An 18,993-nucleotide genomic window follows, 5' to 3' on the forward strand; every position below is an offset into this window, starting at 1 on the left:
TACTGACCCCTGGGGAACACCACTGTATACCTTCCTCCAGTCTGAAAAACAACCATTCATCACTGCTCTCTGTTTCCTGTCACTTAGCCAATTTTGTATCCACTGCCCCTTTTATTACATGGGCTTCAAGTTTGCTGACAAGGCTATTATGTGGCACATTATCAAACGCCTTTTGAAAGTCCACATACACATCAACCCTCTCTGTTACCTCATCAAAAAACTCAATCAAGTTAGTTAAACACAATTTGCCTTTAACATATCCGTGCTGGCTTTCCTTAATTAATCCACACTTGTCCAAGTGACTGTTAATTTTGTCCTGGATTATTGTTTCTAAAAGCTTCCCCACCACCAAAGTTAAACTGACTAGCTTGTAGTTGCCGGGTTTATTCTTACACCTTTTTTTGAACAAGGGTGTAACATTTGCAATTCTCCAGTCCTCTGGCACCACACCCGTATCTAAGGATGATTGGACGATTATGGCCAGTACCTCTGCAATTTCCATCCTTACTTCCTTCAGCAACCTAGGATGCATCCCATCTGGACCTTGTGACTTATCTACTTTAAGTACAGCCAGCCTTTCTAGTACCTCCTCTTTATCAATTTTTAGCCCATCCAGTATCTCAACTACCTCCTCTTTTACTGTGACTTTGGCAGCATCTTCTTCTTTGGTAAAGACAGATGCAAAGTACTTGTTTAGTACCTCGGCCATGCCCTCTGCCTCCAAGAGTAGTTCTCCATTTTAGTCACATTTGGCCCCAATCCTCCTCTTACTACCCGTTTACTGTTTATATGCCTATAGGAGACTTTAACGATCCCTTTTATGTTAGTTGCCAGTCTATTCACGTACTCTCTCTTAGCCCCTCTTATTTCTTTTTTCACTTCCCCCTCTGAGCTTTCTATATTCAGCCTGGTTCTCACATGCATTATCAACCTGATGTCTGTCATACCCTCCCTTTTACTGCTTCATCTTATTCTCTATCCCTTAGGTTATCCAGGGAGCTCTGGCTTTGGTTGCCCTACCTTTCCCTCTCTTGCGAATGTACCTACACTGTACCCGAACCATCTCCTCTTTAAAGGCCACCCATTGTTTGATTACAGTTTTGCCTGCCAATCTTTGATTCCACTTTACCTGGGCCAGATCTGTTCTCAGCCCACTAAAATTGGCCCTCCTCCAATTAAGTATTTTTACTCTAGATTGCTCCTTGTCCTTTTCCATAGCTAATCTAAACTGTATGATACTATGATCACTGTTCTCTAAATATTCCCCCACTGACACTTGCTCCACTTGACCCACCTCATTCCCTAGAACCAGATCCAGCAATGCCTCCTTCCTTGTTGGGACGGAAACATATTGATCAAGAAAGTTCTCCTGAACACACTTCAGAAATTCTTCTGCCTCTTTGTCCTTCATATTATCCCAGTCTATATTAGGATAGGTGAAGTCCCTCATTATCACTACTCTGTGGTTCTTGCACTTCTCTGTAATTTCCCTGCAAATTTCTTCATCCATATCCTTCCCATTAGTTGGTGACCTATGGAATACACCCAATAGTGTAATGGTACCAATGAAATGGAAAAAAAACTCTTGAAATAATAATTTTAAAAGATGTATAAAATATACTTTAGTATTATCTATTTTGACGAGTGTACGCTATAAGAACATAAGAAATAGGAGCAGGAGTAGGCCATACGGCCCCTCAAGCCTGCTCCGCCATTTAATACGATCATGGCTGATCTTCGACTTCAACTCCACTTTCCTGCCCGATCCCCATATCCCTTGATTCCCCAGAATCCAAAAATCTATCCATCTCAGCCTTGAACATATTCAATGGCTCAGCATCCACAGGCCTCTGGGGTAGAGAATTCCAAAGATTCACAACTCTCTTGTGTGAAGAAATTCCTCCTCATCTCAGTCTTAAATGGCCAACCCCTTATCCTGCTACTTTGCCCCCGAGTTCTAGACTCTCCAGCCAGGGGAAACAACCTCTCAGCATTTATCCTGTCAAGCCGCCTCAGAATCTTATATGTTTCAATGAGATCACCTCTCATTCTTCTAAACTCCAGAGAGTATAGGCCCATTCTACCCAATCTCTCCTCATAGGACAACCCTCTCATCCCAAGAATTAATCTAGTGAACCTTCATTGCATCACCTCCAAGGCAAGTATATCCTTCCATCGATAAGGAGACCGAAATTATACACAGTACTCCAGGTGTGGTCTCACCAAAGCCCTGTATAATTGTAGCAAGACTTTGTTACTCTTATACTCCAACCCCCTTGCAATAAAGGCTAACGTACCATTTGCCTTCCGAACTGCTTGCTGTACCCGCACGCTTGTACGAGGACACCCAAATCCCTCTGAGCACCAACATTTAATAGTTTCTCACCATTTAAAAATGGTGCGGAAAATGATATACGGGCTCTTTTAAATAGTTTGGAAGTATTGAGCGGAATTAGAAAACAAAAGGACAAAATAAGAACTTTAAAGAGACGGGTGAATGTGAGTGGTGGTGGGGGGGGGGGATTGCAGCTGTTACTTTGAGGCGATATTAAAGAAAAATAATAATAAATAAACGCCAGTTGATAGTAAGCAAGAGTCAAGAGAGAGAGAGTGCAGTCTGTTTAAAAGGGGGAGGGAGATAAATAAAGGCGCCATGTTGGTGAGTGAGGATTTGTGTCGGCCGAGAAGCGCCAGGAGGAGGCGGTGGTGGAGAGGGGGGGGGAGGTCCCTGGCCGTGCGTGTAGGCGCGCCAGTGGCAAACGTGCAAGACAGGGACCCGGGGCTCGACTAAAATACAGTTTAAAAAAAAAACAAATAATAAAAAAATATATATATATATATTCTTTTTTTTTAAAAAAGGCGAGGGTAAGAGGAGCCGTGCGCGTCGCCTGCTCGGGAGGAGGGCTATGAAAGGAGTTATTCTCTCCAGTCCCGCCGTCGCCATGCAGGAGACCTTCGGCTGCGCCGTCACCAATCGCTTCAACCATCTGCTGGACGATGAGTCCGACCCGTTCGACATCCTCCGAGAGGCCGAGGAGAAGAAGCAGAAAAAGAAAAAAGAGGAAGGAGGCGGTCGGAAAAGCAAAGCGGGAACCAGAGGAGCCGGAGCCGGAGCCGCCGCCGCCGCTTTCCCCTCCTCCTCCTCCTCCACCGCCACCACCTCCAGCTCCAGCAGCTCGGCTGCGGCGGCCGGCGCGGCTTCAAACGCGGCCAAATCCGGGAGGAGAGAGTCGCAGAAAGCTCGGAAAATCCCTGCCAACAACGAGGCCGGCTTCGGGCCCGTGGCCTCGTCCGGGAACAGGCCCGCGGGAGCCGCCGGCACCGAGAATGTCTTCATCGGCAACACGCAGCGGAAAGAAGGTCCGTGCCGGTCGCTTCGGACCCGGTTTTTTTTATATATAACAGAAATACGACGCCTGCTCTGCAGGGCGTTTCGCTTCGTTTTTCAAGCGATGCGTGTTCTTGCAGTTCGCGCGGAGTGCAGTGCGTTTATGGTCTGCGTAAAATACCGGTTTCATATAATCTGTGAAATACAACTCCGTGTTTGTGTTTACGAACATATTTATATTTATATATTGGGGTGGGGACAGCGTGAGCTCGGATTTGCTCTGTGAGCCCCGCGTGTTGCGAGGATGCGAGGAGACTTTGTGGAGAAGTCGGGGGAGGGGACTGGAAAAGTGAAACTTTATTTACATGTTTTAAAACCTGCGGAGCATAAATGTAGCTCTGTGTGTGTGTGTTTATATATATATATATATATATAAAACACTTGGAACCGTCTATCATCACCGATTGTGTGTAAAATCCAGCATTCAGTGATATTCTGCAAACTGGGAATGTATTAATAAGGCGTGCTGGAAATGCATTAACTTCGCGATGGATGTTCGAATCCGGTCGGTAATTTTGTTTTGAGGTTGCGGGTTTAAATGGAGGATGGAGCCGTACAGAGCACGCCGATTGGGTGGGGGGTGGTGGTTGGGATGTCTGGTGCGGGTTAAATACACCGACCCGGACGCTGCGCTGCGCTGAGTGAGCGCCAGGCGCGCCTCCCGCACGAGACTCGGAACCCGACCCGGAATTGTCATGACACCGCCCGGGCAACGTTCTCTCCTCTTAAGGGACTCCCGCGAGGCTGCACAGATGGTTCTTTTGAGACTAGGCGGAGACTGATCGGCCTAGTTCTTTGATGTTTATTTGGGGGTGGTTGAGGAGGAGGGGGCCGTTGAAGGAAACGAGGTAAAAACCCAAGAGATGGGTGATATACTATGCATGAAACTGACATTAATGCAAACATTTAAAAAATGAAATGCATACGTGTCGTTTTTTTTTTGCTGAATAAAGCACAATTGCATTCCTGTCGCATGCAAAGCATTGACTGGTGTCTGCAGCAAGTCATTGGGGTAACTGAGCACATGGTAGATTGGGGTGGAAAGGCTCCATTTTCACTTCAAGCTATCCTTTTAAAATAAATCCAACAGTTTACACTCAGATCACTTGGGTTACACGTGTGCAGCTTCATTTTTAAAGGGGGGGGGTAATTAATCTAGGTAGTCTTGATGCTGCATTGAGTGTCACTGAGAAGAGTAGGTAAAGGTGTAATGTTCCACCCATCAGTTTGGAATTGGACATTAAGGTTAAGTAATTTGCTTCCCCCCTCATCCTTTTAAAGGGAACATTAATAGTACTGTACAATTACGTTGGAGGCTTACTGGTGATTGGTCCTCACTTCTGTTTTATACCTTTTTTTAAAACTGTTGGTGAGAAGCAACCTAATTTTACATTAGTGGGCATTTTTGTTTGCTATTTTTTTTCTTTGACAATCTTCTCACCTCTTCCTTTCTTGAATGTGTTGATTCTTAACTGCAGCATAGTTCCACTGAACCAGCCAAGATTAGTCAATTCAGCAGAGACAAGCGATTGAACCTGGGAACTTCCTGGTCTGTGTGACTTGTGGATAGACTTGCTAAGCCATCGGGGATCCTGTGTGTGAGCTTTAAGTAAATAAATTTGTGTGGTAGTGGGGGGAGGTAATGAGATGATCAACCATGCAGAAATTCAGTTAGTCTGTTACTAGCTTCCATAAACTGCTTCTTATGCCTGTCTGATTCTGTTTCATTGTGTCAAATAGTTGGAATTTGAGATGAATCTGATAGCTTATTTTATGTTGGGAATTATGTTTAGGATCCGAATTTGATTGCATTGAGCTTTTACTAAATTTTAATTCAGGCTATTTGAGAGAGAAAATGCCAAAGGGGATAAGGAAGAATGATATCCTGAATTACTGATGTAAACTGCTTTGGATGACTGACTGACTATTGTGGACTGAACCACCTTGCCTTCATCGGGGATGGGCAGAAGTGTATGTACTTCAGATGGGAAACTTTGCTCATGGGTGGTGATACCTTGCCCCTTACTGAAGTCTTCCTGCCTAGCTGTACTTTCCACCACCTGCCCTGCCAACACGTTGCAGTGAGAGTGTGGCCTTTATCACCAAATCACACCTTGGTCTCTTGCACCTTCTCCTTCATAGGAACAGGAGTAGGCCATTTAGCCCCTCGAGCCTGTTCCGCCATTCAATGAAATCATGGCTGATCTGTGATCTAACTCCATATATCCGCCTTAGCCCCATATCCCTTAATACCTTTTGGTTAACAAAAATCTATCAATCTCAGATTTAAAATTAACAATTGAGCTAGCATCAACTGCCGTTTGCGGAAGAGAGTTCCAAACTTCTACCACCTTTTGCCTGTAGAAGTGTTTCCTAACAACCCCTGAAAGTCCTGGCTCTAATTTTTAGGCTATGTACCCTAGTCTTAGACTCCCCAACCAGTAGAAATAGTTTCTCTCTACCCTATTAGTTCCCCTTAATATCTTGCAAATTTCAATCAAATCACCCCTTAATCTTCTAAATTCCAGGGAATACAACCCTAGTTTGTGTAATCTCTCCTTGTAATTTAACCCTTGGAGTCCAGTTATCATTCTAGTAAATCTATGCTGCACTCCCTCCAAGGCTAATATATCCTTCCTAAGGTGCAGTGCCCAGAACTGAACACAGTACTTAGTCCAGGTGTGGACTAACCAGGGCTTTGTATTGCTGTAGCATAACGTCTACCCCTTTTATTCTAGTCCTCTAGATATAGAGGCCAGCATTTCATTAGCCTTTTTGATTATTTTCTGTCCATGACATTTTAATGATCTATGTACATGGACTCCTAAGTCTCTTTGGACCTCCACTGTTTCAAGCTTTTCACCATTTAGAAAGTACTCTGATCTATCCTTTATAGGTCCAAAGAGGATGACCTCACACTTGCTTACATTGAAATCCATTTGCCACAGTTTTGCCCATTCACTTAATCTGTTAATATCTCTCTGTAATTTTATGCTTCCATCTACACTGGCTATCTTTGTATCATCAGCAAACTTGGATATTTGGCTGTCTGTCCGGTCATCTGAGTTGTTTAATAAATAATGAATAGTTGAGGCCCCAACACAGATCCCTGTGGGACACCACTAGTCACATCCTGCCAATTTGAGTACCTGCCCATTATCCCTACTCTGTCTCCTGCCGCTTAGCCAATCTCCAAACCAGGTCAATAATTTGCCATGAATTCTATGAGCAACTTTTGCTAACAGTGTCTTACGATGGACTTTATCAAATGCCTTCTGGTAGTCCATATAAAGAACAACAAGCACGCGTCACACCTTTTAAAAATCCTCATTGTGTACAATCGCCCCCTGCTCCGAGTTTCTCAGAAATATCCCTCCTTCAGCCTGTCCACTAAGCAGCTCCTCAATCTGTGATTTCAATCATCATATCAGCTCCCCTTGCCCTCTCTCCTCTAAATTCACTGCCCTACTGCCTTCCCCCTAACCCTCTCCCTCCATATAAACTCTCTTGACTGTAATCATGGCCACCCTCTCAACTTTGCTATGTCCTGTGGCCTCTCTACTCACATAGTATCCATTACTGATCAGGCTATCTCTGACCATTTCCTTGTATCTCCCACCACCCACATCCCCATCTCCCTTCCAACCCCACTTCCTTCTGTGTCTGTCCCTGGAAAAAAGCTCTCTCCCACGTCATTTACAACAGCATGATCAAAGTCCCAACAGTCTTAACTTTTGGCTTTCCATTTCGCACAATACTTCTGCATCTGCCGATCTGCTGAGCCATTCCCTTGTCCTTGTCCCCTTGTCCACCTTTATCCTTGTCCCCAGCAAAACCTTTAAATGTCTTCCATCCCGGTCGAACCCCCTGATATAGTCCCCATCTTCGCTCCCTCAAGTCCAAAGGGCACAGACTTGAGTGTATCTGGCACACAACTGGTTTAGCCATTTATCACCTGGTCTGGCTGGATCGCATGAAGTGCTATCGGATCTCGCTCTTCTCTGCCAAAACCACTCACTACTCTAGGTAACCATCTTGGACAGCAAAGAAAACTTAATGTCTCCACTGCAAACTTTTCCCTTGCCCCTTTCACCTTCGCTTCCAAGAAGTGTGAGGAGTTCATGGGCTTTTTTTATCACTAAGGTTGAGATTATTTGTTTTGATGCTTACTCCCCTCTTCCCTTTGTGCACTAAGCCAAATCTTGCCCTGCCCTAGTCGTGAATCTTCTTGTTTCTCATCTCCCCTCGTGCACTCTCAGAGGTCGTCTTGTTCATGAGACCCACCTCGTGCTGCTCCCTTGACTCTATTTCCACTAAACTGTTGACCATCCAACTTCTCCATCATCAAAATGCTACCTCTTGACAATATCATCCATGGACATTGGGCCAGCTTCCACATGTATGCTGATGACACCCAGTTCTACCCCTGCACCACCTTTCGATCTCTCTTGTCAAACTGTTTGTCCAATAGCCAGTCTAGGATGAGACGCATTTTCCTCCAGTTGAACATAGAGAAGACTGAAACCATTGTATTCTTGACACCGATTTCAGCCCCATTCCTGGCCTTGTCTCAGACACAACCAGACTGTTTGCAATCTCTGCGTCTTATCAACCCCTGAGCTGAGCTTCAACTCCATATCCTCTCTAGCCCAAAAACTGCTTACTTCCACCTTTGTAACATTGTCTGCCTCCACCCCTGCCTCAGTCCATCTGTTGCTGAAACCCTCATCCATGCCATTGTCACCTTCCAGACTCTGCTATTCCAACACTCTGGCCAACCTCCCATTTCTTCACCCTCCATAAAATTTGTGATCCAAAATTCTGCTGCCCATATCCTATCTTGCACCAAATCCCGCTCACCCATCACCCTTGTGCTGGCTGATCTGCATTGGCTTCTGGTCCCCCAACCCCTCCGCTATCCTTGTGTTTCAGTTCTTCATGGCCTTGCCTCTCCCTGTCCCTGTAACCTTCACCAGCTGTATAGCCCCCTTCTTTCCGCCCCCCCCCCCCCCCCCCCCCCGAACTCTTTGTTCCTCTGAACCTGGCTTCCTATGTATTCCCCACCATTGGTGCTCGTGCCTTCAGCCATCTAGGCCCCATGCTGTGGAATTCCTTTCCTCCTTTAAAACCCATCTCTCCAAGTTTGCAAATACTACTAATTGGAGACAGGAAAAAATAAATAGAAACAGTGCAACCAAATTCAGACTGCTTTAGACCCTTTAGGTAACTAGACCAATTGGTAGACATAGTTCTATCTGGATAATTAGCATGGGGCTAAAGATCCAAAATAGAGTGTATTTGAAATGGAACATTTATACAGAATGCCAATCCAAGAAAGAGATAAACTTCATACTGTGGATTGTATTAACAGAACCATAGAATTATTATTGTATTATTGCTGTATAAGGTGTTGGTAAGTACTCTGTTTGGAATATAAAGTAAGGCTCCTTCCATTCTGTCCTAAGTGCTTCTCCAGGTCAGGTGCAGTGTGATAAAATACAGAGTAAATCTCTCTACACTATCAAACACTTCCAAGTCAAGTCTGGCTACCTGAAGCAGCATATTACCCTTGAGATAGAGATGAGCAACCAAGATGTGTTGAGGATATTGGAAACTAAATTTATGAGAAGGTTAAGGAAATTGAGCTTCTTTGTTAGAAAAGAGATCTTGAGGTGAACTACTTGAAATTTTGACTGTTATGAATGAAACATTGTTGTTGGTTGGGACGAATTGTTCACTGTGGTGTGGGGTCAAATGCTAGGACCTAAATGGAAGGTTGAAGTAAAAAAGAAAGGAAGCCAGGATAATGGACTTGTGGAATGAGTGCCCAGGAAGGTCTGCTGAAATGGGCATTGTAAGTAGTTTCGAGAGATTATTGGATATTTCTGGATGAAAAAGAGATTGCACAGTTTGGTGAGTAGGTAAGTCGTAGGGTTCAGATCCATCAAAAATAGATGGGCTAATGGCTGTTCACTGTTCCTAAAATTATTTTTATGATTTTTGGGTGGTTGAGAATTTCTCCGAGTTTTAAAACCAGTGGTGCTGTTAGCATTGTGCATTTTCAGTTCTAAGCCATACTTCTAACACCAGAAATGACTTTACTAAGGGTAGGAGGTCTTCTTCAGTTTCTTCTTTAGAATTTTGCATCAAGTTAATAGAATTAACCAGAAATGTCTCCCAAGAACACACATTATTCCTTGAAAGGGAATGAATTTGAAAAATAAATCTGTACAGGAAAAATTATTTGAAACAGCTTAGTGTTGACCCATTGGGTAGGATTGCTTGTGATGTTGTCATGATTTAATAGGCCACCTAGCACCACATGTACGCTGTGAGGGTCAGATCTAATTTTTTGAGAGAAGGACATTTCCAATACTCAGTAAATACTTGAAATAGAAGCCTTTTTGAAAATCAAAATTAAGGTTGTGTGTGTGACTGGAACTGGAGTGTCTGTAGGGTACAGTTGCAAATTGGTAGTTGCAAAAATAGAATGCCTGTAATAGGGGTGTTTTTTTTTGTCACTGAAGTGAGAAGAGGACCTTTTTATGAGTTATCTGTTCTGCATTATCCAGGCCTTTCCATAAAATTCTACTGCTCCGTTTAGGAATGTTGATTTTTCAGCCATAAAGTTTTGGGCATACTGTATCACATCAGGTTGTGTGGAGGCTGTTAAAAATATAATTTTCCTCCTCTTACCCCACTGTGTGCATTCATAGTTGTTAAAAGCACTAGTTGACCTTTTGTTGTTGAACATTTAAAAAAAAATCTTCTGGCTTGACTCTTCTTTCTCTTTCCCCTGTCCCCATGAGGTCAATTTTAAACTATTACTTAAAATGAACTCTCCCTCGAATGGCCTCCTTCCAACGTTTCATCAGTGCAATGCTGCCTTAAATCTACCTCTAGGTGGTATATGAGACCAGTGAGTAATAACTTCCTGCATCACTCTCCTGATTTTGGAAGTTTTGCAAAAGATGTAATTAAATCTGTAACATCACCCAGGAAACCATTTCGTCATCAGCCAGTTTAATACAGAGTAATATTAACACTGGTGCAAGACCTGCAAGCTTACCTATGGGATCGGTTTCTGGCGAACCACTTTGTTACCTGCATTACCTGTGTACATTTAAGAAGCATTGTGAATGGCCAATAACAAATATAAAAGGTATGGTGCCTGGAACATTGTTGAATTTTTCTTAATAGACAATGATTTTTTGCAACATTAAAAGAATAAATAATTAAAACGCATTTTGATGGGAGGATCACTTTTAAAGACTTGCCATTTACAGGATTCTTCCCTGAGTGCTTGTAAATCTTCCATTTCACCGAGTAAACTGTGGAATGAACATGCTGGAGTAATGTAAAAGCTGTCCTCCACCTTGGCCTGGCACGTGACTTCTGCAAGTCCGTATCATCACGATAGCTTAAATGAAGAATGCACAAGGTTCCACAGAGCAGCACTGCAAATATGATTTCCTTTTTTTTTAAAAAGAAAAACTAAATGCCTGTCTGCATTTGCAGGTGGCTGCCTGGCATTAGTAGAAATTATCTCTGGAGCTGCTCAGACTGGCCTAATTTTTGCATTTGTTTAACTTGTGTTTCATCAGGTCCAAAGAGGGGCCCAAAGAGGGCAGAAATGCGAGGACAGAATGAGAACCAGGATATTGAGAGGAAAACAGAGAGACCAGAGCGCAGAGTTGTATTCAGAGAACGCCGTCCTAATGAAACAGAAGGAGCTACTGAATTTTCATTAGAAGTGTAAGGCTTAAATCGGTGTTCATGGAATATGTTAGTTTTGCTCTAGGTAGAGTCCTCTTAAAAGCAAGCAGCATTTTTCAATGTTTCCTCCATGTTCGGTTTTAACCTTGGTAGAAAGAGGGAGAGAGGGTGAGGGAGGTTGCTAGGATTCACAAGCTTGGCTGTAATTTAATACACTAAGGTTATTTTATTCCATTTGCATTTGTAACAATTTCTGTAATCTTTAACTTCCTTGACCTGGCACCCATGGAGCATTCCTTGTTTGATCACTTTGTAACCAGTCAGTAGGTTGTTAATAGTGGCTTGTCAACCAGATTTCTTTGCATTCGTCTGTCCTTCCTTCCTTCCTTTCCCAGTGCATGGAATTAAATGATCAGGGCTGTTGATTTATAGTAACTCTAAGTCACATTCCAGTGTTGCATGACAGGATATTTACTGATGCTTTATGGATTATGAACTTTCTGTTGACAACTGTGGCCGTTGGTTTTTGGGAGGGAGAAGAGAGTAACTGCAAAGTAGGGACAGGTTAACTTACTCCTGAGTAGGTAGAAAAGGTGAAATACTGAAGGCAGTTAAAATGCTTTATGATCTTGCAGCAAAATTGCAGTTAATTTTGTGTCATGGAAGATTATTAAGTATCAATTGTGTCATGGAGATGTGTATGTTGTAATGCATAGGTTTTACGATCTAGCTGATTTATAAAAGTTTTGGTTGAGTTAACTGCTCTATTATTCATAGTTGACTAGGTTGAAAAAGGAAGGTGGCTAATATTTGATATATTTTAAAGGAATCTTGACTGCTACAGAAATTGGTGGTGGTTTTAAAGGAGCTAGAGGAACTTTCTACGTACAAACTACTTATCTCTTTTGCACCCCCCACCCCAACCAAAGAAAGGGATTCTCTGCATATTCAGCTGGCAGTGATGTTTCTGGGATTGAGTAGATGTAGGTTAACCCACAGATTGATCTGGAGTATCTTCTTGCATAGAAACATAAGAAATAGGAGCAAGAGTAGGCCATTCGGCCCTTCAGGCCTGCTCCGCCATTCAAAATGATCATGGCTGATCGTCTAACTCAGTATCCTGTTCCCACTTTTTCCCCATATCCCTTGATCCCTTTAGCATTAAGAAATATATCTGTCTCCTTCTTGAATACATCTAATGACTTGGCCTCCACTGCCTTCTGTGGTAGAGAATTCCACAGGTTCACCACCCTCTAAGTGAAGAAATTTCTCCTCATCTCTGTTCTAAATGGCATAGCCCATATCCTGAGACTGTGACCCCCTGGTTCTGGACTCCCCAGCCATCGGGAACATCCTGAATCTAGTCTCAGTTCTGCCATCCCAGGAATCAGTTTGGTTAAACCTTCGTTGCACTCCCCCCATGGCAAGGACATCCTTCCTCAGATAAGGAGACCAAAACTGTTGCACACAGTACTCCAGATGTGGTCTCACCAAGGCCCTGTATAACTGCAGTAAGACATCCCTGCTCCTGTACTCAAATCCTCTTGCAATGAAGGCCAACATACCATTCGCCTTCCTAACTGCTTGCTGCACCTGAATGCTCACTTTCAGCGACTGGTGTACAAGGACACCCAGGTCTCATTGCACTTCCCCCTTTTCCCAATCTATCACCATTCAGATAATCTGCCTTTCCGTTTTTACAACCAAAGTGGATAACCTCACATTTATCCACGTTACACTGCATCTGCCATGTTCTTGCCCACTCACCCAACTTGTCCAAATCACTTTGGAGCCTCTTTGCATCCTCCTCACAGCTCACATTCCACCCCAGCTTTGTGCCGTCTGCAAACTTGGAAATGTTACATTTAGTTCCCTCAACCAAATCATTGATATATATTGTGACTAGCTGGGGCCCAAGCACTGATCCCTGCGGTACCCAACTAGTCACTGCCTGCCACCTGGAAAAAGACCCGTTTATTCCTACTCTCTGTTTCCTGTCTGTCAACCATTCTCAATCCATGCCAGTATATTCCCCCCAATCCCATGTGCTTTAATTTTGCATGCTAACCTCTTGTGTGGGACCTTATCAAAAGCCTTCTGAAAATCCAAGCACACCACATCCACTGGTTCTCCCCTATCTGGTCTACCAGTTACAGCCTCAAAAGGGTGAAATGGAACTTCACTAAGGTGCACCATATTGTAGGCTACACTGTAATCTGTTGTTGGAATCACTGAGGAGAGGAAATGGTCTTCACAAATCTAAAAATAGTGTACAGAAACTAGGACATTTTCCTAATGAGAGAAAATGGTACTTTTTGGGTGAGATGTGGGAGTACTTTATACAAAAATATTCCCCCTATCCTTTTCTATTTTTAGTCAATTCATTAAATTATAATAACAACCCCTCTCCCATGGATGGGAGGGAAAGTGGAGAGTGAGGAGGACATAAAAAACCTACAGGGGGATATAGACAGGCTGGGTGAGTGGGTGGAGATTTGGCAGATGCAATACAATATTGGAAAATGTGAGGTTATGCACTTTGGCAGGAAAAATCAGAGAGCAAGTTATTATCTTAAAGGCGAGAAACTGGAAAGTACTGCAGTACAAAGGGATCTGGGGGTCCTAGTGCAAGAAGGTCAAAAAGTTAGTATGCAGGTGCAGCAGGTGATCAAGAAGGCCAACGAAATGTTGGCTTTTATTGCTCGGGGGATAGAATATAAAAACAGGGAGGTATTGCTGCAGTTATATAAGGTATTGGTGAGACCGCACCTGGAATACTGCATACAGTTTTGGTGTCCATACTTAAGAAAAGACATACTTGATCTCGAGGCAGTACAAAGAAGGGTCACTCGGTTAATCCCGGGGATGAGAGGGCGGACATATGAGGAGAGGTTGAGTAGATTGGGACTCTACTCATTGGAGTTCAGAAGAATGAGAGGCGATCTTATTGAAACATATAAGATTGTGAAGGGGCTTGATCGGGTGGATGCGGTAAGGATGTTCCCAAGGATGGGTGAAACTAGAACTAGGGGGCATAATCTTAGAATAAGGGGCTGCTCTTTTAAAACTGAGATGAGGAGAAACTTCTTCACTCAGAGGGTAGTAGGTCTGTGGAATTTGCTGCCCTAGGAAGCTGTGGAAGCTACATCATTAAATAAATTTAAAACGGAAATAGACAGTTTCCTAGAAGTAAAGGGAATTAGGGGTTACGGGGAGCGGGCAGGAAATTGGACATGAATTTAGATTTGAGGTTAGGATCAGATCAGCCATGATCTTATTGAATGGCAGAGCAGGCTCGAGGGGCCGATTGGCCTACTCCTGCTCCTATTTCTTATGTTCTTATGTTCTTATCTATTGCTGCTTTCAGGGCCTTGCTGCGGCCTCCTGCCGTACTAACCTGGACTGTGGACTCCTTTTTTAATGGTATTTGAATACTCCGTATGCTGAGTATATTGCATTCACTGTTGTCACTACAGCCAGGACTCTTTTTCTTTCTGAAATGAAAATCTGCATGTGTATTAGTATAGAGTCATGAGAAAAACCAGGTGTGCACATGAAAAGACATTACTGAAATTTAGATATCCTCCACTGAGTCTGTTGCGTACCTGTGCTTAAGGCATGTGAAATCAGCAGCTAGCAAACTAGATTGAGCTTTTTGACTTTAAATGATCGAATTACCCACAATGTTGGAGTAAAACCCTTTTTAGGTGTATGAAGTAAACTTTCACAGAAATGTCTTCAGTATGAGTCAAGTGAACGTGGTCCATTTTTCAAGACTATGTGCAAGAAGAATCTCAAATAAAGAGTTCTTATTTATGGTATTTCTTTTACCTTTATGTTTCTATTGATTGCATTTCACCACATACGATTATAAAGAATGTGTAATTCACTTTGAGGTCTATGCCAGTGGCCCTGAAATGTGCTGCTGGGTTTGACTATTCTCTCTCTCATTGGAGAGTAGCTGTTCTCTACCTGGCAGACAGTATGAGATTGCATTTTCATGCATCAAAAATACCTCCTCAGATAGGAAAGCTTTTTAAAAAATGTTTTTGGAAGAAATGGAGGAGAAAGAGGACATGAGAGCAAATATTTTGACCTCATCTAAGAGCTCCATTCTTCTCTTAAGCTGACTATTTTAAAGGAGAAAGCAATTGGTGTCCTTTGTGTTTCATTATTTGTTCTTTTTTTGTGATTTAAGCAGAGCTTTTTACTTAACCTAGATAGTGGCATATAAATTTGGAAGAATGAGTAAGTTTCAATGTATTATACCACCTATTCTAGAATTCTTTTAAATAAGGAATTATTTATTTTTTAAATTCTCCTTTCCTTCTCTACTTTCCCAGTCTCTGCATCATGCATCATACCTCAAATAAGGGTGAGGGTAGGAACTTGATCCTGGGATTATGTCTCAGCTACTCTTGAACCAGTTTTTAGGAAACTGTAGGAGCTAAGGGACACTGCGTGGTGCTGTTCATTAATGGAAAACTAAGATTAGGAACTTGTGGGGGCAAGTTAACCCTTACACAGCCCATTTTTTTCATTACCTTTTTGAGGATGCGATGGGATAAATATACTGTGGAAATAGAACATCTACTTCAACAGACAGTAGTAGTGTGCTCCAAAAGGTGAACAAAATTTCAGCTAGTCACTGCCAAATAATTTCCAGTGAGTTTTTAAAAAAATAAAATTGAAAAATGCTGCTCATTTAAGTTGAACATGACAAGAGTGCAAGGTGTTTAATGTATTTGTTTTGCTCTTAAACTAGTGAAAGTATCTTTTGTTCTGTTACTTTTCTCTTTCTCCTCCCCCCACCTCCCCAACTTCCGCCGATAAGTTTTCAACTGGCCACAAGAACATGTGCAAGAGAACAGCTTTCTGTTTTCCCCCCTACCTCTGACGATTGCCACAGGGAGGAGCTTGACCTTCACTTAGCAACCCCCTGCACGCTGTACCATCATTTCTGAAATCGGAATATTGTACTGCACCAAATCAGGGCTGTGGTATATTAGTATGAACGTGCATTGGGCCATCATCGTGCCAATTTGACTCTAGCACCGAGTGCCAGCAGCAAGAAGAAAAATTCAGATTAAAACCCAATGTAGCTATTACAGCTGCAAAAGCAATATGAACTGTTAAGCATAGCAATAAGCATGGTACTCAAGCTATGCAGTTGTAATATCCATCACAAAACAATATTGCAATAACTCTTTATTATGAACTTTAATATTATTATTCTAAGCCTTTACAATTTAAAAAAAAAGTATTCTCTCTTCATTGCAACTAACTTTTGTTTTGTAGACCAATTGACAGGATGGACAGGGCATCAGTGAAAGGGCGTGGAGGTGGAAGAGGGCGTGGTAGAGGAAGAGGTGGATTTCCCAGGAGCGTCGATGGATTTGATCTAAGAGGAAAACGAGAGTTTGAAAGGCATAGCGGAAATGACAAAGTGTGAGTTGCTTGAACAGTACAGTAAGTAAATCAGGATGGTAATGATGTAGAAATCAAACAACATGTTGGAGATAAGGTATGTCTGGCCTAATCTTGTAATTCAAAAGCAAAGTTGCAAGTGAGTCGTGATCAAGGCTCACAAGTGGAGAGATAGATAGTGGTACCTCGTTATGGTGTTCTACGTATACACATGCTTAATTTAACAAAATGTAATGGGGATTTAATGCTTTAATATTTGCATTGTGTGAGCATCTGCAGAGGTGGCCTGCTGCTGTCTTGAGCTGCCCTTTTCTTCATCAGTTAAATTTATGGGCATTTGGCTCCAAATACCATCCCTTTCAGCAGTGAGTCATGGGATGTATGAACTTAAATTGGTGAAAGTTAGCTGATCGCTGTGGGTGAAATGAAGCACGTGTGCATTTACACACAGCTTGTAGGTTCTGTACAGTGGCTGACCTGGGCATTTGAACCTTTTAGTTTTTTTTGTGTATATCCAGTTTATGAATTTTGTGACTTTTTATTCTACATTGTCATGCATTACATTCACAGTATGCATGATACATTGTGATATTGAGCTGTAAGTTACTTGTGGATGTTCCTGTGGACTGATTCTAGGGAATGGTATTTGTTTTTAAGGTGTATTAATGTGTCATTGCCTGGTTTTGAATGTGGTGCCAAGGCTTTGAGTTCCCTGAACGGGGTGGAATGGACTGTATGCTTGGTATTTGTGTTGCTGATGTGCCAATCACTTGCTGGCAGTGGGCTAGAAATGGTGATCAGATTTTTAAAAATTCTTCTGGCTTTGGCCTTGGAGCGTATGTGATTTTCTCACTTGGCTATTTTCCATGGTACTTCATTCTACAGGGTCCTCCTCCTGCCAACTCAGTGGGATATGACTTTTCAAAATTAAAATGAAAAAATAGCTATATGACTCCTTGCAATTTAGTTGTAGCGTCTAATTAATAGGAAATTGTTCTCATCCACACACTTAAAAATAATTATTCAAATTCCTGTGTATCCACGTGATATCAAGAAACGGCCGAGTGCACTGGATACAGCAAAGGCTATGGGCCCCGACAACATCCCGGCTGTAGTGCTGAAGACTTGTGCTCCAGAACTAGCTGCGCCTCTAGCCAAGCTGTTCCAGTACAGCTACAACACTGGCATCTACCCGACGATGTGGAAAATTGCGCAGGTATGTCCTGTCCAAAAAAAGCAGGACAAATCCAATCCGGCCAATTACCGCCCCATCAGTCTACTCTCAATCAGCAAAGTGATGGAAGGTGTCGTCGACAGTGCTATCAAGCGGCACTTACTCACCAATAACCTGCTCACCGATGCTCACTTTGGGTTCCGCCAGGACCACTCGGCTCCAGACCTCATTACAGCCTTGGTCCAAACATGGATAAAAGAGCTGAATTCCAGAGGTGAGGTGAAAGTGACTGCACTTGACATCAAGGCAGCATTTGACCGAGTGTGGCACCAAGGAGCCCTAGTAAAATTGAAGTCAATGGGAATCGGGGAAAACTCTCCAATGGCTGGAGTCATACCTAGCACAAAGGAAGATGGTAGTGGTTGTTGGAGGCCAATCATCTCGGCCCCAGGACATTGCTGCAGGAGTTCCTCATGGCAGTGTCCCAGGCCCAACCATCTTCAGCTGCTTCATCAATGACCTTCCCTCCATCATAAGGTCAGAAATGGGGATGTTCGCTGATTATTGCAGTGTTCAGTTCCATTCGCAACCTCTCAAATAATGAAGCAGTCCGAGCCCGCGTGCAGCAAGACCTGGACAACATCCAGGCTTGGGCTGACAAGTGGCAAGTAACATTTGCGCCACAGACAAGTGCCAGGCAATGACCATCTCCAACAAGAGAGAGTCTAACCACATCCCCTTGACATTCAATGGCATTACCATCGCCGAATCCCCCCACCATCAACATCCTGGGGGTCACCATTGACCAGAAACTTAACTGGACCAGCCATATAAATACTGTGGCTACAAGAGCAGATCTGAGGCTGGGTATTCTGCGGCGAGTGACTCACCTCCTGACTCCCCAAAGCCTTTTCACCATCTACAAGGCACAAGTCAGGAGTGTGATGGAATACTCACCACTTGCCTGGATAAGTGCTGCTCCAACAACACTCAAGAAGCTCGACACCATCCAGGACAAAGCAGCCCGCTTGATTGGCACCCCATCCACCATCCTAAACGTTCACTCCCTTCACCACCGGCGCACAGTGGCTGCAGTGTGTACCATCCACAGGATGCACTGCAGCAACTTGCCAAGGCTTCTTCGACAGCATCTCCCAAACCCCCGACCTCTACCACCTAAGAAGGACAAGAGCAGCAGGTACATGGGAACAACACCACCTGCACGGTCCCCCTTCAAGTCACACACCATCCCGACTTGGAAATATATCGCCGTTCCTTCATCGTCACT

At 43.3% G+C, this 18,993-nt stretch overlaps 1 protein-coding gene across 2 annotated transcripts in view; it reads left to right on the top strand.

Moving 5' to 3' along the window:
* Nucleotides 1-2,721: 2,721 nt before the first annotated feature.
* The window catches only part of LOC137321051 (intracellular hyaluronan-binding protein 4.S-like), a 30,828-nt gene continuing 14,556 nt past the window's right edge, over nt 2,722-18,993 (top strand). Inside the window, exons 1-3 of one of the 2 annotated variants that reach the window (XM_067983202.1) lie at nt 2,722-3,360; nt 10,993-11,143; nt 16,403-16,552. In XM_067983202.1, the coding sequence (XP_067839303.1) occupies nt 2,907-3,360; nt 10,993-11,143; nt 16,403-16,552 (755 nt within the window). In that variant the 5' untranslated portion in view covers nt 2,722-2,906. The remainder of the gene's footprint in view (nt 3,361-10,992; nt 11,144-16,402; nt 16,553-18,993) is intronic. The other variant, XM_067983204.1, reaches the window with a different exon arrangement.

Source organism: Heptranchias perlo, chromosome 4 (assembly GCF_035084215.1).
Source record: "Heptranchias perlo isolate sHepPer1 chromosome 4, sHepPer1.hap1, whole genome shotgun sequence".
Classification (NCBI taxonomy): Eukaryota; Metazoa; Chordata; class Chondrichthyes; order Hexanchiformes; family Hexanchidae; genus Heptranchias; species Heptranchias perlo.